The 26,996-nt window shown below is 42.5% G+C and overlaps 1 protein-coding gene across 1 annotated transcript in view; it reads left to right on the top strand.

The window, feature by feature from the left end:
- LOC124777006 (arylalkylamine N-acetyltransferase 1-like) overlaps nucleotides 1-23,922 on the top strand; it is a 71,183-nt gene extending 47,261 nt beyond the window's left edge. The window contains exons 3-4 of the mRNA XM_047252255.1: nucleotides 17,488-17,727; nucleotides 23,679-23,922. Of these exons, the coding sequence (XP_047108211.1) occupies nucleotides 17,488-17,727; nucleotides 23,679-23,801 (363 nt within the window). The 3' untranslated portion in view covers nucleotides 23,802-23,922. The remainder of the gene's footprint in view (nucleotides 1-17,487; nucleotides 17,728-23,678) is intronic.
- The last annotated feature ends 3,074 nt before the right edge of the window (nucleotides 23,923-26,996 follow it).

The following is a 26,996-nucleotide window of genomic DNA, read 5'->3' as shown; positions in this document are numbered from 1 at the left end:
TCCAATCTTCCTGCCTCACACAAATAAACCGATATCCTGCCACAAATGAATGCACAGTATAATCGAACCAAACATCGCATAATAAAAATGAGACTAGTGGATGTTCGTGATGACAGACTTCTAGATACAATACACAATCGTATTAAAATGCTTTATCCACGCAAGCAGCAATTTCATGTAGATGATTTAGTACATATTTCAAAACGCAAGACAGCATTTGAGAAGCCATACATGCCAAACTGGTCAATCGAGATATTCACAGTTTCCTGACTGCACAGAATGAATCCTAGAACCTCCCTCTTAAAGGACAAAAAAAAAAAAAGGCTCTGAGCACTATGGGACTTAACGTCTGAGGTCATCAGTCACCTAGAACTTAGAACTACTTAAACCTAACTAACCTAAAGACATCACACACATCCATGCCCGGGGCAGGATTCGAACCTGCGACCGTAGCGGTCTGTTAAAGGACAGCAGTGGTATTGAAACTGCAGGATGCCTTATCACAGAAATGTTACAGAAGAGTTTAGAACAAGATGTGTATCTCGTAGAGAGGGTCAATCGGCGTCAAGGAAACAGAACGTTAGTTAAATGGCTTGGATTACCTGCATCACAAAACAGCTGGATCGACGCTGGTGACTTGCTATTTAACAGAGTGCATAGACCACACCCACCTCAGCAGCATAACATGTGTGATAGGAGATGCATTAGAGGAGGAGGTGGTATTTTCGACAAACAACCAGTCGAATTACACATTGCTGAATATAACTGCTCTGGACCTGAAACAAAACTTCAAAAACGATTGGCACGCGGTGGTAAGGGGATAAATCTGCTCGACGAAGCGTGTATGGAACACGACATGGCATATGCGGTGAATAAAGATCGTCACACCACCGATCGAATTTTAGCTGATAAAGCTAGAGCAATACGTGCGAGAAGGGTTATGGGTATAGGGCAACTCATTGCAGCAATTTCAGTTGAAAAACCAATGAGTGTGTGGTAAAGTTAAGTTGGGCTTGGATGTGAAGAAGTTCAGCCATGTTATTAGGGCTGCACGTCGCGCGCTAAGGAAGAAGAAAACCAAGGGGTGCGTGAAAAACTGCATACTGACAGCGACGTATGCAGCTAAAAGCACCCTGAAGCAGAAAGGACCGAGAAAAAGAAGATCGTTTGAACCACCCAGGATTCTACCAATACCCAAGATGTCGGGTGGAATTATTCCCTTACTCATTCCTGCCCTAACCAATCTCTCGGCGTGGGTTCACTGCCAGGACAATCAAGAATGCACAAAACTCTCAGTAGCAACTACAGCGGGCACGATGGAGGCAGCAGCCATCGGAGAAGGACTATAAATGAAAGATCGAGGTCTCTTTATAAACAGAAATAACCCCCCTTGCAGTCCTACCAGCAGGGCGCTTACAAATACACATCTGATTAAGTTTGTTAAGAAGAAAGAAATTCAATATTCCGTGATTCCGAGGTGTGTTTATGCGGAATACACATATGTTAAATAAAATACAATTGACGTCTACTATTTCGACTTATTTGGCGTCCTGAAACCTTCACAAAAATTGCAACGATATTTCACAGGCAGAAGACAAATATTCTACAATTTTCGACGCCACCAAGACCTTAATACTTTCGTGTTTGGTCATCTATGCATCATGTTCCTACTGACGTTTACACCGAATGATCTATAAGGATGGGCATTAAGCATCCATTCACCAGTTGATGTTTAGTTGCAATGTCACACACCCTGACTTTAAAAGAACGACCGTCTGTATTACGTGCGAATTACTTCCCACCAATTGATTTAAGCATTGGAGGTTGAAGTTTCGTGCTGATTGGGCTGGAGACATACAACTAAATCCCAAATATCACAAATAAAGTGCATCTGAAATTAATAGCAAAGGCGAAATTCTGAAAACTGAACCTGGTGCATACGATATTGACGATTTAAACGAAGTTTTAAATTGGTGTGGAAATGGATTGAGCTCTGTGTGAACACCAGTACACTTAAATCTGAAATAACAACGGCGAATGCATCGATTGACTTTAAGCAGAAAGGTTCAGTAGGCCCCTTACTGGGTTTCACAAAGGAACAGGTTTTGAAGTCGCATTCTGTAAATTTTACAAGTCTGATCAGATAGTGGATATTCTCTCTATCAATACAATCCATGTTGAGTGTAAGATTGCAACGAACTTATAATTGAACGATAGACTGATCCATTCAATTTACCGATTCTTCCCATCAGTCGCAACAGGGTATATGATTGTTGAGACTTCCACCAATGCTATATAGGTTCCAGTGACAGTTCATACAATGGACTACGTGCCGCTGCGTTTCGTGGACCAGAATAACCAACTTGTTGACTTTCGTTGTGAGGAAACCATTGTACAACTATATCTAAGACAGGATGAGCGTAAGGTATACAACCAGCGTACACAATGCGCAGCACAGCATTTCGTAGAATAACCGCAAGATGATAACACGTGCGAACTACAAGTTTCTTAAATCAGTGGGCATGAAACGGCGTCGTCTCTCAATAGATGACATCCAGTGGATTATGATGAGCGAATCATATGACAGGAATACTTCTCACAAAAACCTCAAGTTTGAACGACATTTAACAAGAAGATGGAATTACTGTCATCCTACATTAAGACGCTTCATCTTTTTCATGCAAGATTTTCATGTATTGGGATGCATCGTTTAAGGAAAAGGATGGCTGTCAAGCAGGGGGATCAGAACTTACGCATAATGCTTTGGCATTACTGTTCTAGGAAATACGATATGAACTTAATGGGGTAGACACTGATGGTACACATAAAGTAGGCATTGCATCAACCCTTAAAACATATGTCTCATCATCAGTTTAGGTTTAAATGGTTTAGTAAATGCCGGATGGTTCATAGCCGAGCTTGTGTGTGGAACAGCAGAAGAGCACTGCCGATCTCTAAAAATGCTTATGGGGTACTTTGAGGATACGGAGCAAATTATTAGAAATTATTCAGGTATGTAGTGCAACGGATAGCAATTCATACATTCAACTATATCAAGAAGAGAATCCGATCATCATCAACAAAATTATACGGAAAAGTCACACATCACTGTGGCGGACGAGGAGCGTTTGAAGCTTTTAAAAGTTTTGAACACCGGTACATACCTGCCATTTTTTATTTTACTTCCCGCTCATGGGAGGTTTGTGAGTAACCAGTGCTACCGACAGCGAGCAGGAAAAAATGGGCTATTAAAACCTCCCTGCAGCTGGAAACATTGAGATTCATCATACTTGTATTTCAGACCAATAGAAGTGGGAGTTTAGCAAATGGCTCCACCGTACTTGATAACTGTAATTTAACTAATACCAGAATTTAGTTGAATACAGAATTCTGTCTGTATGACAGTTTAATGCTACAATGAGACCATAATGTTTACAGCCTACTTAATTCTATCCGTATTTCGTAGCTTCAAACGTGACTGTATTCAATACACTGGAGGTGTGAATTAAAACATGACTTTTTTAATTCACACCTCCAGTGTATATGGTCTAGGATTTGACATGTATGCAAGGTTCAGTGCTTCTTACAATGAAGGTGTTGAAGAAGGATGCCTACTCAGTCCACATAAATTTAACGATCTGGCACCAATCAGCGTAATAAACTGTTGTAAGCAGAATGAGATACTTAAATTAGGATCAATAGACGTACGAATCGAATTTGAATCCTCATCAAGTTTCCCAGAACACACTGCACAGTATCCTCTATTTCTACATGACCTATTGCCCACTTACTATTGTTGTGCAGCGTGCTGTATAAATGACCAAGTGCTGCGGCATACCCAGAACATTTCACAATGGCAACTTGCAGTGTGAACTTCTTTGCCGACATTCAAGGGTTCTATGATCATGATGAGTAAAGACAATTCATATTTAAAGATGTTGCACTCGTAGCATACATATAAGATGCTGGTATAATAGATACATTGTCAGCAAGTTCTACATCGCCGAGGCCTTTCAAAGATGTGAATTGTGCTAAAATACAGAAGAATGTAAAGTGGCTAATATGTTTCTTCCATGGACTCCACTGGGACGATCCTGGTATACCTCATAAAGTTATGATGACGTCGCTTAGAATATTCAGTCATCCTGATATCATCATGTACGCCAAAGACGAGTAGAAAATCACAAAGATGCATCGAATCTTCAGGTTTGCATCTATTCCATCGAATCTTCAAGTTTGCATCTATTCCGTAGAATCTTCAAGTTTGCATCCATTCAAGATCTGGAATTCTATGGGTACCCTGCTATCCATCAGCTCAAGAAGAAGAAGATGTGCGAAAATAGTTTGTGTCTGCTTATGAAAACGTAAAATTGCTTTCAAGTTGGATTAATGAAAATAAATGAATTTTTTACCTCACATTCTCTGTGTTTTTCTTTCTTTCTACCTAGCTCTCACTTAGGTAGTATGTAGCTTTGCCCAGATCCTACATCTGTGGTTTTGTTCAAGCACAGGTGATATAATTTCAGACACGTTTGCTGTATGTCTTTGGAAGCGGACACGATCATTTGCCGCCTTTTCCCAAGAACCTATATCTGCAGCACGAAAGGCGACACCCCTTCAGTCATTACATGTATTTTGTTTTCCTCCATCTTAAACAGCACCTCCCTCATGCTTCATACTAAAATCTTGTGTGTTTTGCACAGCCACTATATACATTTGTGGGGGTAGGGATTGGTGAAATAACAACAAAGAAGTATGGTAATAAATAGCAATTTTTAATTGAGACATACACATCACAGTAGTAATACTTTTTTCCATTCACAAATCGAGTTCTTTTTGCAATACACGAAGTAATACTGCTTTTAAATTCACAGTTCTTGTCGTTGTTTGATAGTCCTTTATTCACAGTTCTTGGTTTTACAAAAAATAGTACTGGATGAAAAATTTTTTACTTTACATTGCAGCACTTATTGAATATTCCTACATCACTATCAGTGCTGAGTGAAAATTTCTGCATTACATTGCAGTACTGATTATAGCTATTGCAGAGGTTACAGTTTCTCTTACACCATTACTATTTCTAGTAAAACTCCACCCAAACAGAAGATTTAATTTATACATTTAACTGGCGATTCTAAACATTTTCCACCTGAAGCATATGAAATAATTTAATAATACAATGAATTGGGTGACTGAACTGGGTGACCCTAAAATCTTCATCCCAAACTGCTTCATGAACTGTGATAAAAGAGCCACGCCATTGGGTACGAGCTCTCACTCAACTAGTCACCCAGTCTCTCTCATTCACATCATCAGAGTCCCTCACCCTCTCTCGTGTTTCCAGTAAGCAGTAGGAGGGTTTTGATCCCGTCATTACAAATGGCTCTTTTATCGTCGTGAGGTGACACTCTGACTTTAGACTGCAGGACAGAGTACACTTCATGACCTCATGATCGAATATTGCTGTACCATATGCGGAGGTTGCTGTGGAGCACCACGAACATCACCACACAGGCGCTGTAAGTAGTCTTCGATCGTGAGGACATGTGATGCTGCACATTGCACACTCTTTGCCTCTCGGTGGCCCCATCTGTTGTATGATATGCATATATTTCGGATATTAGACTCACAAACTGCACAATCGGCAATCCATCTACCACGTCTTTCATTAAGAGAGGGGGGGGGGGGGGGGTAGGACGTCAAACGGGCCGACTTGGAGCAGGAGAGGCATCGCAGGACATTTTAATTTCCACTGTCTATACGTTTACAAATAAATTCATTAAACTTTGTCAGCATCACCAGGAAGGATTCAGGATTCACACCCATTGCAGTGGAAGTTCGAAAACATAACAAAATAATTTTTTTACGTGCGAAATTTCATAATTTTTTCACTTACTAATGGCTGCATTTGTTGCTAGAGGTACACTTTTCTTCATAAGTTAGAGAGACTATCGATTAATTTTGCACAGCATACATACCATACTGACAGGTGTATGAAACTGTAGAATTTATTTAATTTATGAAAAAACGAATGAACTGTTATATGTTAAACTTAATGTTTAGAAAAAACACAAATTTTATAGTTAATTACCACAATTTTTACCACAGTTTTTAATAGATTTAGAAAATTCTAGAGTTCCATACACCTTTAAGTATGGTTTGTATGCTGTGCAAAATTCATAGAAGAATCTCTCTTACTTATGAAGAAAAGTGTGCCTATAACAACAAATGCTTCCATTAGTAAGTGAAAAAAATGATGAAATTTCACATGTAAAAAAAAAAAAATACTTCGTTATGTTTTCGAACTTCCACTGCCATGAGTGTGATTTCTGAATCCTTCCTGGTCATGCTGACAAAGTTTTATGAATTTATTTGTAAAAGTATAGACAGTGGAAATTAAAATGTCCTGTGGTGCCTCTCCTGCTGCAAGTCAGCCCGGTTGACGTCCTACCCCCCTAAAGCTGATAACCTTCTTGTTCTGAGGAGCAATACCATTAGGATTATTGGTTGAATATCATGAGTGTCAAATTCATTATTGTGACACCTCATCACTTCATATGGATTGCAGTTCTTTACCCAATAGATGAAGCTAAATGTATCTGTATAAAGTAACTTTGGTTCCGCAAAATGGATCATAGCAAACTCCTAGTGAAATCGGTATATGTGGAGTTTGGAGATGTCCTGTACACATTTCGAAATAGATAGGTTTCATAAACACTAATGAAACCTTCGACATCTCCACAGCAACAAAGTTCTCATGAAAATATCGACTCACTTAAAACTTGGTCTGGTGATGCAATTTCTTACGTCCCAACGAAAACGCCCATCCCATTGGATCCTAATAAAAGTATTGCATCCATTTCTTATATTCTGCATGGTTTTACCGAAAATGGAATTAGTCATTAAGTTATAAAAATCTTTTTCGAAGTCATTAATCACACCCACCCTCTTCTGGGTATTTAATTCAATGTATTCCTTCATTCAGGGGACTAACCGAAGGAGATAGCCAGGTGATTCTACGCAGTTCCCTCTCTAAACTGACGCACTGCTGGAGATTACGATAATGAGTTATGCACCTTTGATTATGTCCAACAGTTGTCATCGTTTAAGGGATTGTGCTTCCTTGCAAAAATTGTTGCTCTGTACACAATGGAATGTCGCTTGTCATTTCATGCATACTAACAGGCTATATGTGGTCTGCTTCCACCACATATCCAATAGCCTACATCCGAATCACCCGCCAAATCCGTCATTTTTCTACCTAATCTCTCTAACTCCTTTTTGGGCACTCATTGAAACCCACCAATCGGTAATGGCTACATCATGCATGGTGTCCTGAATAAGTTATCCACATCTAAATACAGAATAAAACTTGAATCAAAGGATGCGTTGAACCTCGCTCTCGGTAGTGGATTATTTGTCTTGGTGTATCTATGGACACACTGTCGTGTCTATGGACACACCCTAATCATTATGTTTTTGTTAAAAAATATACATGTTTGAACATTCTGCAGTTACATCTTTATTGCACAGTACAAGTCTACAAGAGTTGGTGCATTTAACACACACACAATTTAAGAGAATTGACTGCATTCAGATCTGCATTGCATGCGTCTAGAAGATGTGCTGCCCTTAAGACACAATTTCAAATAGAGAAAGCGAATTCACTGTGGGTGAGGTGAAAGCACTTCTATTAATAGCACAGGAAGCCCTACTCCTGCGCTGACAGCGTGCAAAGGCTGTGGTACGCGAGTCAGACAGTTCCAGTGGAATGCAGGTATAGTATCGTCGTTAAAACTTAGATACTAACGACGCAGGTGTCAAAAAGAAAAAGTATACCAGGATTGTTAGGGAAGAAAAATTATTTATTTTTCATCCAACTTAAAACTAGTTTTAAGCAGATACAGTAGCACTTTTTTGATACATGTTCTTGAGTCAATGGATAGATGGACAGCCATTGTCGGGTAGCCTGGTTTCATAGGGTTTTGCCGTACTATCCTGACAAGCGTAAAGGAAAACTTTCCTAGTCACAAGCTGAAACTTTTCCTCAACAGATTATGCAGATCAGGTGATATGCATATTCTCCGAAGGTAGAGTGTCAACAAGTTTCTGGAGTGAAATCTGTATGAAACGTTAAGAGTCAAGGAAGAAGAGCGTAATTTTTGTGTAATTCGTTTTGAGAAAAATTATGCTTCTCCACACTGTCAGGCATGGTCACTGACCTGATCTTTCTTCACAACGAAATTGGCCAGTTGCTCAACTAGAAAGTGCGGGTCATACGCGGTTAAATTATGGAAGAAGTCGGGTATGTGTCGTGGTAACTGGTGCTTCAAATTGTATGCACTGTGAAATGTACCGCAGAACTTCCGCATAAGATGACAGTGGTCCCTACGAGGAATTTCAGCTTTTCTGTCTAACGGCAGCCCACAAATATCTCACAGTTAAATGCATCATTGTATAATTTTTTATTCTCCTCCGATTCGGTCGTGGGGACATTATTGCTGTAACACCTATCAACATCCCTTGAGAGTTTTTCAAGCTTAGTGAGCAATAAAACTGCAGGACGATCTCCAACATAAGATTTATAGTGGTTAATACTTGAATCATATGAGCATGCAACTTGGTATGTTGCTGCATACAGTAGGTTTTTTTGCTTGAAGGTAGTACATGAGGCCAAGAGGTTCCCTTCACAGTGGGTGAAAGGAGCAAGGAGACATTTGAAGTCTGTGTATACAACAAACGGACATCATTCCCGGTGCTGAGTATTCTTCAATTTAATGAAGTTGTTTTCTTCTGAAGGTATAACAACGTGTACCAGGTTCATGCATTCACAGTCCTCTTTTTAAACACTTTTCTTCTGAAAAGGTATTTAGACACCTGGAGCAAATGTGCTGTTTACACTTGTGTTTATTGAGTTGGGACTTAAGGAGGCGAGACATGTCTTTGATCCATATGTATTGCTGACTATCACCTTCAGAGCAGAGCAGCATGTTTACATCAAGATCACGCTAACCTGCATATTTAGAGAAATGGAGTGGTCTCACTACAATATGCTTGTACTTCTTCTTTTGCTGATTATCAACATCACCATCATAACCTTCATCTGGCTTTCTTTTCTTCTTCTTCAGGCCATAGACATGCACTAATATTTTATGATTTCGTGCCTCAAATCTAGGTATTTTCTGAATCCTTACAGGGAACTCTCTACTGTCTATGTTATAACATCCACGAATATTAAGGTCTATTCCATATCAAGATGTGTGCTCTGGAATCTACATCTACATCCATACTCCGCAAGCCACCTGACGGTGTGTGGCGGAGGGTACCTTGAGTACCTCTATCGGTTCTCCCTTCTATTCCAGTCTCCTATTGTTCGTGGAAAGAAAGATTGTCGGTATGCCTCTCTGATTTTATCCTCATGGACTCTTCGCGAGATATACGTAGGAGAGAGCAATATACTGCTTAACTCCTCGGTGAAGGTATGTTCTCGAAACTTCAACAAAAGCCGAGTTACAGAGCGTCCCTCTTGCAAGAGTCTTCCACTGGAGTTTATCTATCATCCCCGTAACACTTTCGCTACTACTAAATGATCCTGTAACAAAGTGCGTTGCTCTCCGTTGGATCTTCTCTATCTATTATATCAACCCTATCTGCTACAGATCCCACACCAGTGAGCAGTATTCAAGCAGTTGGCGAACAAGTGTACTGTTACCTGCTTCCTTTGTTTTCGGACTGCATTTCCTTAGGATTCTTCCAATGAATCTCAGTCTGGCATCTGCTTTACCGACGACTAATTATATATGGTCATTCCATTTTAAATCACTCCTAACGCCTACTCCCAGACAATTTATGGAATTAACTGCTTCCAGTTGCTGATCTGCTATATTGTAGCTAAATGATAAAGGATCTTTCTTTCTATGTGTCTTCGCAGGACATTACACTTGGCTACATTGAGTTTCAATTGCCATTCCCTGCACCATGCGTCAATTCGTTGCAGATCCTCCTGCATTTCAGTACAATCGTTTCTCTATCCCTCTGTCGTCTATTTCGATATCTACCATTTTGTCATCTGTACGACAATCTAGAGAAGGAACTACAGTGCAGTGTTCCTCTGTGAAACAGCTTTGGAAAAAGACATTTACTATTTCGGCCTTTAGTCTGTCATCCTCTATTGCAGTACCATTTTGGTCACAGAGTGTCTGGACATTTTGTTTTGATCCACCTACCCCTTTGACATAAGACTAAAATTTCCTAGAATTTTCTGCCAAGTCAGTACATAGAACGTTACCTTCGAATTCGTTGAACGCCTCTCGCATAGCCCTCCTCACACTACATTTCACTTCGTGTAGTTTTTGTTTGTCTGCAAGGCTTTGGCTATGTTTATGTTTGCTGTAAAGTGCCCTTTGCTTCCGTAGCAGTTTTCTGACTCGGTTGTGGTACCATGGTGGCTCTTTTCCATCTGTTACGATCTTTCTTGGCACATACTCATGTAATGCATATTGTACAATGGTTTTGAACATTGTCCACTGATCCTCAGTACTATCTGTACTTGAGACAAAACTTTTGTGTTGAGCCGTCAGGTACTCTGTAGTCTGCTTTTTGTCACTTTTGCTAAACATTAAAATCTTCCTACCTTTTTGAATATTTCTATTTACGGCTGAAATCACTGATGCTGTAACTGCTTTATGATCGCTGATTTCCTACTCTGCGTTAGCTGTTTCAAATAGTTCGGGTCTGTTTGATACCAGAAGGTCTAATATGTTATCGCCACGAGTCGGTTCTCTGTTTCACTACTCAAGGTAGTTTTCAGAAAATGCACTTAAAAATTCCACTGGATTCTTTGTCTCTGCCACCCGTTATAAACGTTTGAGTCGCGCAGTCTATACCTGGTAAATTAAAATCTCCACCAAAAACTATAACATGGTCGGGAAATCTACTCGAAATATTTTCCAAATTTTCCTTCATGTGTTCTGCCACAACAGCTGCTGAGCCAGGGGGCCCTATAGAGACATCCAATTACCACGTTTGAGCCTGCTTTAACCGTGACCTTCACCCAAATTATTTCACATTTCGGATCTCCGTCGATTTCCTACGATACTACTGCACTTCTTATCGCTATAAACGCGCCTCCCCCTTCACTGTCCAGCCTGTCTCTGCGGTATAAATTCCAATCTGAGTTTAGAATTTCATTACTGTTTACGTCTGGTTTCAGCCAACTTTCTGTCCCTAGCACTATGTGGGCATTGTGACCGTTTATTAATGAGAGCTGTTCTGGGACCGTTCTATAGACGCTCCTGCAGTTTACTATTACCACATTAAAATTGTTATTCCCTGTTGTGTTTTGCCTACTGCTACCTTGTCGCGTCTCAGGAGGCGTCTTGTCGAGCCTAGGGAGGGAATTCTCTAACCTAAAAAACCCACATGTGCACTCCTCACGTATTCCGCTACCCTTGTAGCCGCTTCCTGAGTGTAGTGCACGCCTGACCTATTCAGGGGGACCCTACATTTCTCCACCTGGTAGCAGAGGTCGAGAAATTTGCACCCCAGATCTCCGCAGAATCGTCTGAGCCTCCGGTTTAACCCTTCCATTCGGCTCCAAACCAGAGGACCGCGATCGGTTCTGGGAACGACACTACAAGTATTTATCTCAGATTCCACCCCGCGAGCGAGGCTTTCCGCCTTCATCAACTCCGCCAACCGCCTGTACGAACTGAGGATGACCTCTGAACCCAGACGGCAGGAGTCATTGGTGCCGACATGAGCAACAATTTGCAGTCGTGTGCACCCAGTGCTCTCTATCGCCGCCGGCAGGGCCTCCTCCACATCTCGGATGAGACCCCCCGGCAAGCAGACAGAGTGAACACTGGCCTTCTTCCCCGACCTTTCCGCTATTTCCCTGAGGGTCTCCATCACCCGCCTAACGTTGGAGCTCCCAATAACTAATAAACCCCTCCCGCCGTGTGCCTACTCGGACCTTGCTGAAGGAGCGGCCACATGTCCACTCAAAGGCAGAGCGGGCGATGCCACACGGCCAGCCTCCACATTGACCCTCCGCCTCGTGCGACGCGAACGCCGCTGAACCCGCCACTCCCTTTGGGGAGAGGATGGCCCAACTGTGCCCGGTACTCGTGAAGATGTCTTAACAGCAGGGACAGTGGGTGAAGCATGTAACACCTGGGGTGTACCATGCGACGCACCAGACTCCCCACTGCCGCTACACTCCGAGGCAGCAGCCTGAAGACGGCTGACTGCAGCCATCAGCACGTTCAGCTGTTCGCGAACAGTGGCCAGCTCCTCTTACGTCCGTACACAGCAGTCACACGTCCTATCCATCCTAATAAATCAACAATTTACTGTAGAAAGTTAAGTAATCAACTTTTAACTACACTGGTAATTCACTAAAGGCGGCTGATAGCTGTCTAAACTGTGGGTACTATACACTTCTTGTTGGAAACAATGAAAATAAGCACTAACTGTCTCTGGACTGAATTCAAAACAAACACGAAATCTATCGAACACTATCACTAGTACTCGAAAATTGAAGGTTCCTAAAAGCAAAAACACGCGGAAAAAGAAGTGACAAGTAAGAAACACAGTTAAACTTACATTTACGTAGCTTGCTGCACAGGAGATCTGTTTAATTTTACTTTTGCAAGCGTGATTGAGCACGCAAAAGAAGCATTATGCTTTTCATTTTGGACTTAATACATGCCTTGTTATCAGCTATATCCTTAGGGATCTTCATATAACTGGACCCTCCTTTTAACAGATCATAATCATGAGTGCGGATGTCGAGGTGTGGTATTCGGCTGTGTGCTTTAGCTGACTCTCTCATTTCCGTCTCGGAAAACTGGGCCAGCATAGCATCCAAGATGCATCCACGATACCACGTGGCGATAGATGTACTCTTCGATATAACTCGATTATCATCCCAGATGTAGTGGAGGCTTTTCTCCTCAGCAACATCCGGCTGTTTCGGAGAGTGAGTCGACCCACAGCAGAACTCTCTAAGAGGTGGAGCCCCTCCACGCCCGCACCGGCATGATGGCCAACTCAGAAGGTCTACTGCCATCTCTGCATAAGGGTTAGTATTTACTAAAGTGAGGTGTCGCAGGGTGTGGGTACTGCGATGTTTGGATACGTCTGGTTAACGTTAACCATTTATAAGCGCTCATCTCTCGAGATAGATTGGGTCGAAAGCCGAACGATGAGTAGCTGTTTCAAGGGCAGAGGGAAAAATGTGCGAAGGCAAGCGCCAAGGGCGGGGGGGAACCCTCTGCGATAGTTAGGTCGGGTAGTAAGAGTAGTAGCGGATGTCTTGCTGACTGCGATAGGTCGTGCAAGGATGGGTCAAGGTAGAAGCGGGTATCATGCAAGCAGATAGCATGTCATAAGAGATCAGTCCGTGCTGCAGTTTGGGCTGTGAGAGTCCCCGGCCGCGCTGCGTCAGTAGTAAGTTGGCGCTGGGGAAGGCCCAGCTGGCACATCGGTGTCTGGTGGGCGAGCGGAGCGTCGAAGCCGAGCGATCGGAGACGTGCAGCCGCGTAGCGGCACCGCTCCTCGCTCGTTGGCTGCGCTGACAGGCTCAGCTAAGTCTGCCCTGTGTAGCGGATTGCGTAGCCCATGCCCTTGAGCGTCCTGATCGCCGTGGTAGCCCACTCGTCGGAGCAGAGCTGGTAGGAGCTGCTAGGAGCGGCTTCCACTTTACGCACCGCGGTGCGTTGTGGCAGTTTTTGGCCACAAGCCCTTCAGCTTGGCTGTGGCTTAGGGTCCATGCCTAGGGGGAGAGCTACGGCGGTGACAGGAAAGCCTAAGAGCTTCCTCATCCCGAAGATGTCGCCACCATCTGTCGCAGTTTCCACTACGACGATGTACAGCCGCGGCCTCTTCTTACTCGTCCGGTTGTGCAGCTTAGTAGTTGCACCCCAGAATCCGGCACATGAAAGCCCCCGTTGGACCGTCTTGTCATCAAAAATCCAAGGCAGCCTCCTGACCAGGCCCTTGGATTGCTTCTCGCGCTGTTTCGGTGCGGTCGTCTTCTGCACAGTGGGTGCATCAACAATGTGGTCGGCCACAGCGGTGGTCGGCCACGCTCGCTGCAGGATGGCGTCTGAGTCCAGGGACTCTACGCCTACTTCTTCCCTGCACCAGTTAGCTGTGATATCACACATCTCTGCCCACGACCCTCTACAGCACTTAATGTACAGAGGGGGGACAGTTCGCGCTTCCGTTACGCATTCCCGGTGGATTGCGGTGCCCGTTTCTGCCCATCCTGTGACGCGCGGACGCGACAGTTTTGCTGTGTGGTAGTAACGACTCACGACACTTTGCCTTAGCGTCACGCCACAGTCCGAGCACGGCTCCACGGCTCACCTTCTGGCCGAGCACAGGTAGCGCGCTTCACCGGTGATGCCCGCGCCTCCGCTGCTCCAGCGCAACTGCACTCGCAGCAGGGAGTACTGCGTTACGTTTAATGGCATTGAATCTGGGACCATCTAAGGCTTTGAGGAGCTGTCTTCCAGCACCAGGAGGTATGCTCCTAGAAGAATCTAGCACGTGCTTTGTTCCTCGCAGCAAGTAACTTTATTAGGTCTTCAGCCTGCCTTCAGAGGGCATGCACATCGGCGGCACATATGGCTGATATACTCTCCGGAACTTCGAAAATAGCGCACCCAAAGGGGAAAAAAAGGTACAAATTCGAAACTTTGTAAATAACTATAGTGATGTCTGATATACAAATAAAAGCGTCAATGTCCATGTCCACAGAACGGGCAGTGTCGCTGCAGTCGGGTAGGGGACCCTATTTAAGCGGCGCAAAGTGGACGAGTCACACACATGACGATCACATCCTGACTCGAGGGGGACGTCAATAGGCGCAGAAAGCCAGGTAGACGTATTCGACGACATAACTCACAGTTAAGCCAGTTTGAGAGGGGTCTGATCATTGGCATCAAAACTGCCGGCTGGTCAAAACGTCGTGTGGCTCGGCAGGGTAAGAGTTAGGACGCTATTGGGTACAATGGACACAAGACGGCACACAAGTGCAACGAATGGGGTTTGAAGCGGCCAGAAAGATGACGAGGCGGGAGGATCAAAGGAGCGTGTGGCAAGCGAGCAGGGATCCTACAGTGACTCGCTCCACGATACTAGCAGATGTATGGCCCCCAGATGTTCCTCAGACCATTTGAAGAAGCCCTGCGGATGTGAATTTGCAATCGAGTCGTCCTTGTCGTGTGCTCACGTTAACACCGAGACATCGGCATCTCTGTCGGCAGTGGTAACAAGCCACAGACTGGTGAAACGTGGTGTTTTTAGTGATGGATCCCGATTGATTTTGGGGAGGCATGATAAATGCACACGATTGTGGAGGCAGCCTGGTGGAGGCCACTGTTCCACCGAATGGTTTGCGAGGTCCATCGTAGCCGGCGCCCTCTAATTGTGGTACGTGGAAGCTTAACGGGGCATAGTTATGTTGATGACATTCCTCAACCCCATGGGGGACCTTGCCTATACGATCTACGAGCGGGACTTCTCCAGCAAGATAACTCTCGTCTGCATACAGCTGGAGTTGCTCAGGAATTCCTACGCCATGTTCCGACTCTTCCATTTCCACCCTGCTCTCCAGACTTGTCCTATAGAGCACGTGTGAGACCAGCTGAAACGCGAGATGCCACCGTGTCGCTCTGTGCATGTTTTGGAGATGACTGTTCAAGATTAGTGGGCCTCTCTGCCTCAGGACATCAGATGCCGGACTGTATTCCGGCATGTACTGCATGCAACAGCTGATCCAACGTGTTATCAAGATGCACTGTATTTGTCTACTTGTACTCGCTGTATTTGTTTACATTGTAACTGGGTAACCTCTTTTGATGCTAGTCAGTTGTCAGGATGAGCGGGGGTGAAAAACACTAAATAAATTACTTTTTCTCTCTTAAAAACATGTGGGCAGGGTGGGTTCTTCCTTGGCTCGGGTATGAGGTAGAATGAAACAGAATTTTTACATAAGATAACTTTTATTGAAGATTTGTACAATGGTTTCCTTACTGGATTGCTCTGGCTGGGAGAGCGGCAGCTGTGTCGTTTCTAAAGCCTTCTGCTTGCGTGAGCAGCGGCGTCTGATTAAGCGTGGTGTTGTGTATTTCGTGTCGCTGTTTTGTCCAGTTGACTGGAGATGCGCATCGTAAGGTGGCCTGTTTAATTATTGAGAACGAAGTCGTGCATCGGATGGTGATACCTTGGATGTGGTGTCCCAGTGTTTCTCTTCTCTATGTGGCCGCGTGTGTCAGTGTTGTGCGTCGGCCAGCGGAGCGGCGCGGCGGGGGAAGGCCAGTGTCCCGGACTCGAACAACGGACTCCAGCTTGCCAGTCTTCGGCTGTCAGATCTTCATCACCAGCTCACAGGTGACTGCTGATGTGAGGCCGTCTCCTTCCCGTCCTCACGAGTCACCCGGGTACGTAAAAATCAGTCTTCAAATACCTTCTAACTCCTGTCTTCTGGCGGCGAGGCTGCTGCTTGCTGTTGCATTACAGTGGCGGACTTGGTGCTTCTGTGTACGATGTAGTCTCTTCCTACATAATGGTCTTCAGCACTGACTGAACTGTACTGGAACTGAACTCGAACCGAAACTGAACTGCAGACTACTGTCGGGCCCACTGCGTCTCGCGTATTCATTCATTTCAGTTCACTGGAGGTGAACGACTTCACGGTCACTGCCTCTTCTGTCACCTTTAAAAGCTTTTCGAAGAATCTTCTTAACGTCGGTGATTGGCTCTTGGAATGTCGGCGAGGACCTTTGCTCATATGTGACAATTGAGAAACACGTGAGCCGATCGGGCGATGCCCTGACGGCTGAATCGACAGCTTCCACTTATGTGGGGAGGGCGATGGCTTCTCCTGAACGTGCTGACTTGCAAGCGCCGGCCGTTGCCACTGCTGCTCTGCCCGCTGTTTGCCAGTGTGTAACTCTTCTAAACTAAATTAAGTTTTTCATTTATTTTCTAATTTCTACTTCACTTCACATTGATTTCACTAATTTATTTACCTATCTTAAGTACCACTCAACAACATGTCTTGATTTTGAGATCAGGTGAATCTGTAATCTGTCTCATTATGTCTAATAAATTTCATTTGTATCAGATGTTCCCCGCTGGTGCACTGTTTTCAATGTTGCTGAGTCTACATAAAAAAGAGAAGGACACCGTGCACTGGACAGCCATATGTGTGCATTTTACCTGCAGTTGCAGCTCGATCACTGAAGTAGTGTGCATGATTCGCTCTGGGTGTGAATGAGATCGACCACGTGCACATGCTGAGAAAGATTTATGCACCTGTATGTGTCCCTCTACTTGCGTGTGGGGCAAGCACAGGTGCAGGGCGACTACACTCAGGGGTCACGGGTGTAAACATAACTCAATGGGTGTTTTAATCGGTACGGTAACTGACTTCACATGTAAGACGTAACGCTCACTACGATAAAATATTTTCAGTACGAGGGCACAAGGTCGCGCAGAGCATTCGCTGCGTACGACTACATCAAGTCGCTGGTGCAGCCGGACGTGTTCACGCGCTACGGCGTCGACTGCTACCTGACGGCGCTCGGGCTGTGCGTGGAACCCGAGTACCGGGGCCAGGGCGTGGGAGAACAGCTGCTGAGGGCGCGCTGGGACCTGTGCAGGGCCCTGGGCATTCCGCTCACCGTCACCTGGTTCACCGCCACGGCGTCGCAGGTAAGCACCGCCCCCTGCTCTCAGTCCGCTACCGACGCCAGCCCAGAGGGGAAAGCTGCCGTCTCCCAGTACCTAATATCGCGCGTGAAACCTTTGTGGAGCGGGTCAGTTCTCACATTAGAACACGATTTTTAATATTTTCCGTTTTCATACACTATGTGATCAAAAGTATCAGGACACTCCTATGTAATGCACAACTGACCATTAGGTGTCACAAGAGGTGGACCCACCAGTATAAAACTCTACTTCCATATGTCGGAACCACGTTTGTCACGTTTGTTGGGTCTGGTCGTGAATCGTGCTCAGGTAGCCTAATGGCAAGGTGACCGCGGAAAATCAGGGTTCGAGACTAATTTTCATTCCATCATACAGCTGATGGTTGTCCATACTAACAAGTGTGGATACACTTCATATATTACACAACAACCATAATGGCTGTTCCTTTGGACATGCATGCATTTCTCAATCAACATTGCACTGTAATTCTGAGCGACACAGGCATTGCAGTGTCGTAGTATGAATGACAGGAGAGTAGCAGCAGCTGCAGACTGGCCCGGCGGGAGGGCTTGGTGGCTTCTAACGTAGACTAGTCACTGGATGTCACCTGAGTAACGAAGCCCTCAGGGACGTTTCAGCCCTTCTTAAGCTATCCAAGCCAACTGTTGGTGATGTGACAGTGAAGTGGAAAAGCCAAGGAACCAGCACAGCTAAAGCGATACCATGCGTGCTCCTTATAATGACAGAGGGGGACCATTGGGAATTGAGATCCAATTACAAACAATGCAGCTAGCACAATGATTGTGCGTGGGGAGTGAAAAGAATCGAGTACACTGTCGAGCAGCTCGTCATGAGCCACAGACATCTGTAGTCAACGGTAAGGACGCTTCAGGTGCTGTAATACCCCGTGGCAGGACGAGGGAAGGTTTCGGCTTAAGAGAATACCTGGAGTACGTACATGCCATCGTGTGGAGTGCGACCAGTAAAGAACACAAGGGGGTGGTGTGGCTGGTTTTCGCGGTTAGACAGCGGTCCCCTTACAGTGATTAAGAAAACGCAAAATACGGAAGATATGAAGACATTTTACGCCACTGTTTACTACGTGCTGTAGATGAACAGTTTGGAGACTGATTGTATCACGTCCAGACGTCAGCCTCCTGGTTTTGGCTTTTGAGAAACCAGGGGCTACCATTCCTCCACAGACAGTCTGGACACTCAGAAGACTTCAGGTCGTCTTGAAAGCGAATGGTGGACACGTCCAACGTTAATGTACTCTAGTAGTCGTCCGGATACATTTGATCAGGTAGTGTCTAAGAGAACATCTTTCAGTGCATAACCTGTTTATTTTCTTTCTGGAGATACCTCAGATAATACTGATGGGGATGTTCTTCAGCTATCCAAACCAGACGCACTGAAAAATTATAAATTTTAATAAAGCTGACATGTACCACTCCTTCCCCGCCTCCTATCCTTTCTCGCACGCTAGTCCATCATGAGGGCCCATCAAACACGCAAACTATCACATAGCCTTTTTGTTTTAATGGCGTGTTTCTCTCGCCCACTTGTTCTGAGGAAATTACTATGTTACACAGCCAGTTACCGACTGAAAGTTACTGTCATCAGATCACACTAACATCCAACATATTTGACTGAATACTTCGAGTCTAACAGTAGTCGTATTTTGAATTCAGTTACTCAAAGGACTGATCTCGTAATAATTTAAAAACGCAGACCAGTGAACAGCATGTTCTGAACTATATCAAGAACTAACATACAATCTGTCATGGTGATCAATTGCACGCTGAAACCGGCTGCGTAAGAAGGACTGATTCGTGTGAATAGTTGGGTGATACAATCAGAACATTAATCAGTAGCAACTGTTACCTCTGCCTATTAAAACTGCCATGGATGATGAAACCACTGCAAAAAAACTTAATAACAAATTTAAAAATAGCGTTCTACATGTTAGAGCGCGGAAAGTCAGAATTTTGGACGTGATAGGGAAGCTAGAAAAATCTGGAAATGGAAAGGCAAAATATCAGTGTAGATATAGTGGGGGTCACTGAAGAGAAATGGGAAGAAGATGACGAGTTCTCCGAGGGCGAATGTAGGGTAATATCAACATCAGCATAGACCGAATGTTTAGCGCATAAAGCGAGTAGTATTCGTAAGTTAGGGTAGAAACTGAGTTACTGCGAACACTTCAGGGAAATGGTTGTTCTCTTCAGAACCGACAGCAAACAAATGTTGACAACAATACATCGGTACACATCCCGTCATCACAAGCTGAAGATGTAGAGATAGAGACAATATATGAGAATATTGAAAGGGTAATACAGTTTTCAAAATGAGATGATAGCCTAATAATTACGAGAGATTGGAATGCGGTTGTAGGGAACGGAAAAGATGACAGAGCTTAAAAAAATATTCGCTGGGTGCTATAAATGAGACAGAAGAAAGGCTAACTGCGTTCTGTAACGAATTTTAGTTTGTAAAACCACAAGAGGAGGAGTTATGCTTGGAAAATCCCTGGAGATACAAGGATATTCCATGGTAGATTACATAATGATCAGACAGAGGGTGTAGATGCTACGGTAATGAATTCCATAGTAGACAGTTAAGCTGAACAGGAATGTACATATCTAAAAATTGCAATCGCTGAAGTTGGACAGATAAATGTAGCGACAAGGAAAATAAGTGCGAAGAAAACTTGAGTAACAGAGGAAATACTTCAATTGATTGAAGAACTAAGTACAAAAATATTCAGCGAAAGACAGGAATTCAGCAATATAATTCACTTAGAAATGAAATAAATAGGAAGTGCAAGGAAGCTGAAGCGAAATGGTTGCAGAACAAATGTCAAGAAAGCGGAAAGAAATTGTCATCGGAAGGACTGTTTCAGCATAAAGAAAAATCGAAACAGCTTACTGAGAAATTAAATTCAAAGACGTCAACATTAAGTGTGCAGTGGGAATTCCACTGTTAAGCACAGATGACAGAACGGATAGGTGGAAAAAGGACGTAAATGGCCTCTACGAGGGGGAAGGACATGTCTGATGACGTGACAGAAGATGAAATGGTAGTGAATGTGGAAGACGCAGAGGATACGGTATTAGAGTCAGAGTTTAACCGAGCTTTTGATGTAAAAGGGACAGGTAACATTCATTCGGAATTCCTGAAATCATTGGGAGAATTAGCAAACACACGACTTGGTGTGTATAGTCTATCGGATTTGTGACATACTATGAGAATTTCTGAAAAATATCACCCACACAATCCCGAAGACAGCAAAGACAGACACGTGTGAGAACTATAACACAATCGACATCACAGATCACGAATCTGAGTTGCTGACAAGAAAGATATACATAAGAATGGAATGAAAGTTGAGCATTTGTTAGAAAACTGTTAAGTTTGCGTTGGGAAAGATAATCGCGCCAGAGAGGCAGTGCTTTCGAAGCGCGTGATACTGGAACCAAGACTTAAGAAAAATTAAGACATGTTCGTAAGATTTGTCTATTTAGAAAGAGCGTTCGTCAAAGTAAAATAGTGAAAGGCATTCGATATTTTGAGGAAGATAGTAGTGAAATATAGGAATAGGATGGTATACTTCGTGTGCATGAGCCAAGTCGGTGCAATAAGAACTTTGGATAGAGAACGTAGTGTTCAGATTAAAAAGTGTGTAAAGGATGCTGCATTTCGCCCCTTTAGTACAGTAGCGGGATTAAAATACGAGGCAAAATAATATTAATAATATTATTCGGTGCTGGGATTGCTATCATCAGTAAAAGTGAAAAAGTTGAATGGAAATATCAGTCAGATGAGTTCAGAACTTGGTTAGACAGTAAACCGAGGATCAACTAAAGTAATGATGAATAGTAGAGACGAGATCTGCGATTAACTTAACATCAAAATCGGTGACTAGGAAGTTGACGAAGTTTAGGAAGTCTGCTTCCCTGGAAGCACAGTGACATATGCCCGACAAAGCAAGGAGGATATATAAAGTAAACTAGCACAGGAAAAGAGGTTTTTCGTAACCAAAAGAAATTTAGTATTATCAAAAATAGGGCTTAATTTTAAAAAGAAATATTCAAGAAAGTTCGTTTGAAGCATAGCTCTGTATGGTAGCTAATCATGGATTGTGGGAAAACAAGAAGAGAAGATGACCAAAGCATTGGAGATGTGGTGCTGTGGAAGGAAGTTGAAGAGTGAGTGACTGATAAGGAATGAAGAGACTCCCCGCAGGTTCGGAGAAGAAAGTAGCGTATGGGAAACTCCGATAAGAAGAAGGAAACATTTCGTAGGAACTGAATTAAGAGACCACAGAATTACCTCTATGGCACTAGAGAGTAGAAACTATAGCGAAAGATAGAGCTTGTAATATGTCCAACAAATAACTGAAGATGTATGGCGCAAGTGCTACGCTGAGATGAAGACATAAAGAGGTTGCCTCAAATGAATTCGTCGCAGACCGCATCGAATCAATCAGAAGACTATTGTCTCAAAAAAAAAAAGTTTTGGGCTATCTTCACATACAGAAGGATCTAAAGTTCAATGTGGACTTTGGATAATGGTGCAGTGTGGAATTTTCCACATCAACAAATCTTTGCCAGAGATGGAAGAAGCGGTAAGAACCGAAATAATCCCAGGACCAAGAGAAGTTTGGACTGCATACCTCTGGAATGATGGTCTGTCACTTGGACATTGAGCCACGTCATAGTTTTCGTTTCATGGTCAGCAGCTTCACTTTATACTCAAAGCCTTGCGAGACAAGCGCTGTCAACCTTTAAGAATTTCTTAGGTCATCGGAATACGTCAGGCTAGGTGATTTGCAGTACGTTCGCTGTGTCCGGGAAATAGTAGGAAATTATCAATGGGACAAGTTCGGTCACAGCAAAACATTTAAAACACAAGGGAGTGTGAATAACAACGCCTTCAGTCAGAAAAATTCCATGTTTTATTAAATCACACAATGTGTTTTGGACCCACAGTTGCAAATAGTTTAATGCGCTATTTGATTCTCGTGTTGAACGAGGTGATGTGTAACGTATGTTTCTGTTGTGAGAAGTTTAAATTTTAAATTTCGGATTTCGCGAATGAAACAAAGAAAATCAATCAACAAAAAGGGAAAAATTTATCAACTGTTCACAACTGCAGCAGTCTTCAATAACATTAATTAATCGTATTGAATTGGATTTCTATTTGATCACACAATAAGATCTATGGACAGTTGTTTGTTTCTTCTGAATTGGCGAGTAATTGCTGGCAATGTTAACACATAATTAGTTATTTTCTGATACTTTCTATCATCAAATGTAAAATCAAAACCTTCAGAATTATATAATATGAATAGAGAGGGGAGTATGGTCCTCAGTGTATCCACGACTCATCAGATTGTGATACAGATATATAAAGAAAAGTATAAATTACAATAAGCACAATGGATTAACAATTTTATAAAGGAGTATTAAATTACTGTTTGCATAATAGACTTTATGCTTTATACACACAGAGATTTCTATTTATTGATGCAGCTGATAGGCTAAGCTCAGATACTAAAGACAGAAGGCTCTTCTCCATCTTTGGCAAGAGTATGTCGTCCTCATGGCCAATAAGATTCAAATATCATCGACGTCCTTCTGTTAGACAAGATAAGGAAGGGAAAAGGGAATAGCTATGGAAGTGATTTTTGGGTTTCATGACCTTCAAAGATCAGGGATGAAATAAAGTCCTACGTTCTGTCTTCTTACCTTACAGCTATTTTGACTTAAACCTGTTGAACAGGACTCTTCCGAATGGAGATACTTTATCATATATGCCTTTCTTTAAGCTCTCCACCATCCTCGACATACATTATTGTCGAAAACTCATTTCTTGCTTATGGCATGCACCACTAACTGTGATTTCGGGTGGCTCGGGTGTGGATACCATTGTAATTGGGTCTCTGTTCACAGGTACTGGCTGAACGAATTGGTTTCGAAATGCTGGCTGAAGTACCATACGCTGAATACGACGATCCGGACATTAAAAGAAGCAGTACGCCCACCACGAAACTAATGGCAGCACGAATAACGTAGTCGCATCTAACAGATTTCCTTTCTTTATTCTGTTTAATCTTGCCTACGTGTCACAGTCGCACACACATTTTCTATACCAAAGACACAACCGCTGAAATAAAGTTTCAAGATCGTTCAGTAAGTATCTGTATGTACACTTGGAATAAAAAGTATTGTAATTTGATGATGTGTTACACCACAAAATTTCACTTGAAGACGGGTACACACTTCTGGAACACTTACGATTTAGCACAAACCACATGCAGCACAATGATGGAGGGAAGTTTTGGTGTTACGAATCCAGTTGCGCCATTTGACAGGAGAAGAAACAATTATTTATTGAAATGAGCAACAGTTACACTCTTCTCCTTACAGTGGTCCTGCAAGCCTTTCTTACACCAGTCTCCAATTACTATCGAACACTTTTGACAAGATGCTGGATGTAGTGAAAATAGTTGCTGTATTTCTCACCTAAAAGTTATAGTAGCTTATACAGATAAATTCCGCCTTTTTCGTCCTGCAAAAATGGTTGGTTGTACTGATTTTAACGCCTACTAAAAGCGAAATATGCGTAAATAATCAAAAACCATTCCTTGCGCTGAGTCTTTCTCAAGTACATATAACAAGATTCTTATCATTAGCTTACAGTATAAGGTTTTTCAACACGCTGCAATAAAACAGTCTAGCTACTTGGATTATGGCACACTTTGTTTACGTTTGTGATGTGGAGTGAGGGTTCAGCACGTTTGTGACGTGGAGTTCGGGATCAGCGCTATACCCATGACGTCGCAAAACATGAGCCCTTACTTACTACGTCATAATAATATCACAAACTGTGCCCTTTTTGAAAGCTGTCACATTGGCAGGAAATTTTAAAAAATGAAAGCTGGTGCTTGTAGGAAATAAAATGTACTTTACTGTCCTTTAAAATGAAACAACCAATCACACTGCAGTTTTTATTACTGGATATTAACATGAAACAAAGATGGTGCTACTGGAAATTAAATTAGCATTCATTAATATGAAATGGCCGTCACAGTGCACTATTTTTTATTTAAAACGAAACAGCCAGTAAGTATATATAGTCCCAATGTTTAAAAGCATCTTCTTATTTACCACAGTACTACAGTATTTCCAAAAAATTACACGAGATTCTTTGCCTAAGTGGTGTAAATTACTATCACACAAATAAACACACACACTGAATTATTTTGCTGTGTTCAAATGTTTCTGAAGGATCAGTGTTAAAAAAAATACCTAAGCTGCCTGAACTGCATAAGCCCGCGCCATTTCATAAATTAACCTCTCTCTCTCTTTCTCTCTTTCAGTCTCACACACACACACACACATATATACAGATTTTTATGTCAAATATTGTAACTTCATCTTCAAAATGCATTGCTTTTGTTACCTTTTATGCCTTACTCTCTCGGTGTGGATCTTCATGTGTGTAGTATAATTTCACACAGGTTAGCTCAAATGTTTCAGAGTGATGTTTTTACCACTATTATAATCTGTCAGAGCTATGGTCAACCTCCTACTAAACTAAGGAAAATTTCTGATGAAGTAAATACAACAAAATTGTTGTACTATGGTCTATGTTTTATATTTTTGACACAATAAATAAGTTAAAGGTCACATTCTTTTTTACATTTTACATAAGAAATCAGTCACAAATAATATTTAATGTTTTTACTCCACAAATACAAAAAATGCCATTTAGCTTTCTCTTGCAGTACAAACCAGTTACAAATCGCATTTTACATTTTCACACATACAGAACCAAATTAGCCGTCTTCATTTTTCAAGCTCCAACAAACCCAAGCTAAGGTATTCACTTTGTCTGGGTGCACAGAATGCATACAAATCTAGTCTTTGCTGTTTAACAGCAGAAACTACATGGTGGTGGGACTGAGTTTTGTGCTATTCAGTTGTTTTAACTTCATAATCCAAAACAAATTGCTAGTAACCACCGATGATTAGCTCCTTAACAGAGGACTGTCTCACACTCATTGCTCTGTGCATTATACATGCTGACCCAGTATTGAGTGCTTGCAATTTAGATTGTAGATTGATAGGTTCACCATTCAACTTGTTTTACTTAAGTCAGCCTCCGTTTTATTTACAAGTGGAATGCTATGATTATCAGAGGAACAGTATATAAAGATCGAATAATATAAGAAATAATTAAGGCTACAACTCTTCATTTATGCAGGAATTTAATGCTTGCTGCAATTGGCTATTAGTAGCGAAATTCATGTGCACAAACTGCATAGTATTGCATTCTGCATTCAATGCAGCTACAGTGACGAATATTCTGAGTTTCATTTGTAATGACCTGCAGACACTATGGAATGGTTTACCAAACAGATGTAACTGACTGCAGAGTGCATTAAAATGGAATTGCTGCAAAATATGTAAATGATTATTACTCCTGAAGAGGAAAAATCGTTCTAAATGTCAGAAATTTGCCACATCTGCAAGGAACATTCAACTAGGCCAAAGTGGAACACGAGGTCACTACCATGCTACAAGCAGATTTCACAGAGCAAAATGTGATGGATGTAATTAAAATTATATACCTAATTTTACATTGCCTGTTGTGTTTCACAGTCTAATGAAATATGCTGTTCATTTTATAATTATGAATCTAGGCAAAGTAGTGGCCACGTTTCTGTGATAATAGCAAGCGTGGAGGAATGTAAATCATCCACTAACTCTATCGCAGTGGCCTATTAGAGTAACACAAAATTTAAGTCTGTAGATTCCTTTGGGGTATGTGCTCTAGAAAATTTTGCCTCAATGAGTAGTTTAATTTATTGATAAAAAGGTGTGATTCCTTATGACCACGTACCACATGATTCTGAAATTAGGTATATGTTAGAAGTAGATCTCAAATATCCACAATGTCCATGTTGTTCGCCTACTGCACCTTGTCCAGAGTTTGGAAACTCAAGTCGATCTTCAGACTTCTGCAGTCCTTAAGGTAGACAACAATGACAGCTGCTCTGAATTTTGTCACAATTACATATTTTTAGGAAACAGCTGCTGATGTGTGTATTTTGTACTCCCAGGTAACTGCTTCATATTCTGCATCACTGAATCAGAAACAAGTATCCCTCAGTTACAGCAAGTAATCAGTATATAGTTTCACAAAACATGATTTGTAATACAATGCTGTGAACAGTGCCAGTGCTTTTCTGAAGAGACTTTTTC

This window comes from Schistocerca piceifrons, chromosome 2 (assembly GCF_021461385.2).
Source record: "Schistocerca piceifrons isolate TAMUIC-IGC-003096 chromosome 2, iqSchPice1.1, whole genome shotgun sequence".
NCBI classification, from domain to species: Eukaryota; Metazoa; Arthropoda; class Insecta; order Orthoptera; family Acrididae; genus Schistocerca; species Schistocerca piceifrons.
Note: the sequence above shows the minus strand (reverse complement) of the source record. Positions and strands in the feature narration are given on the sequence as shown.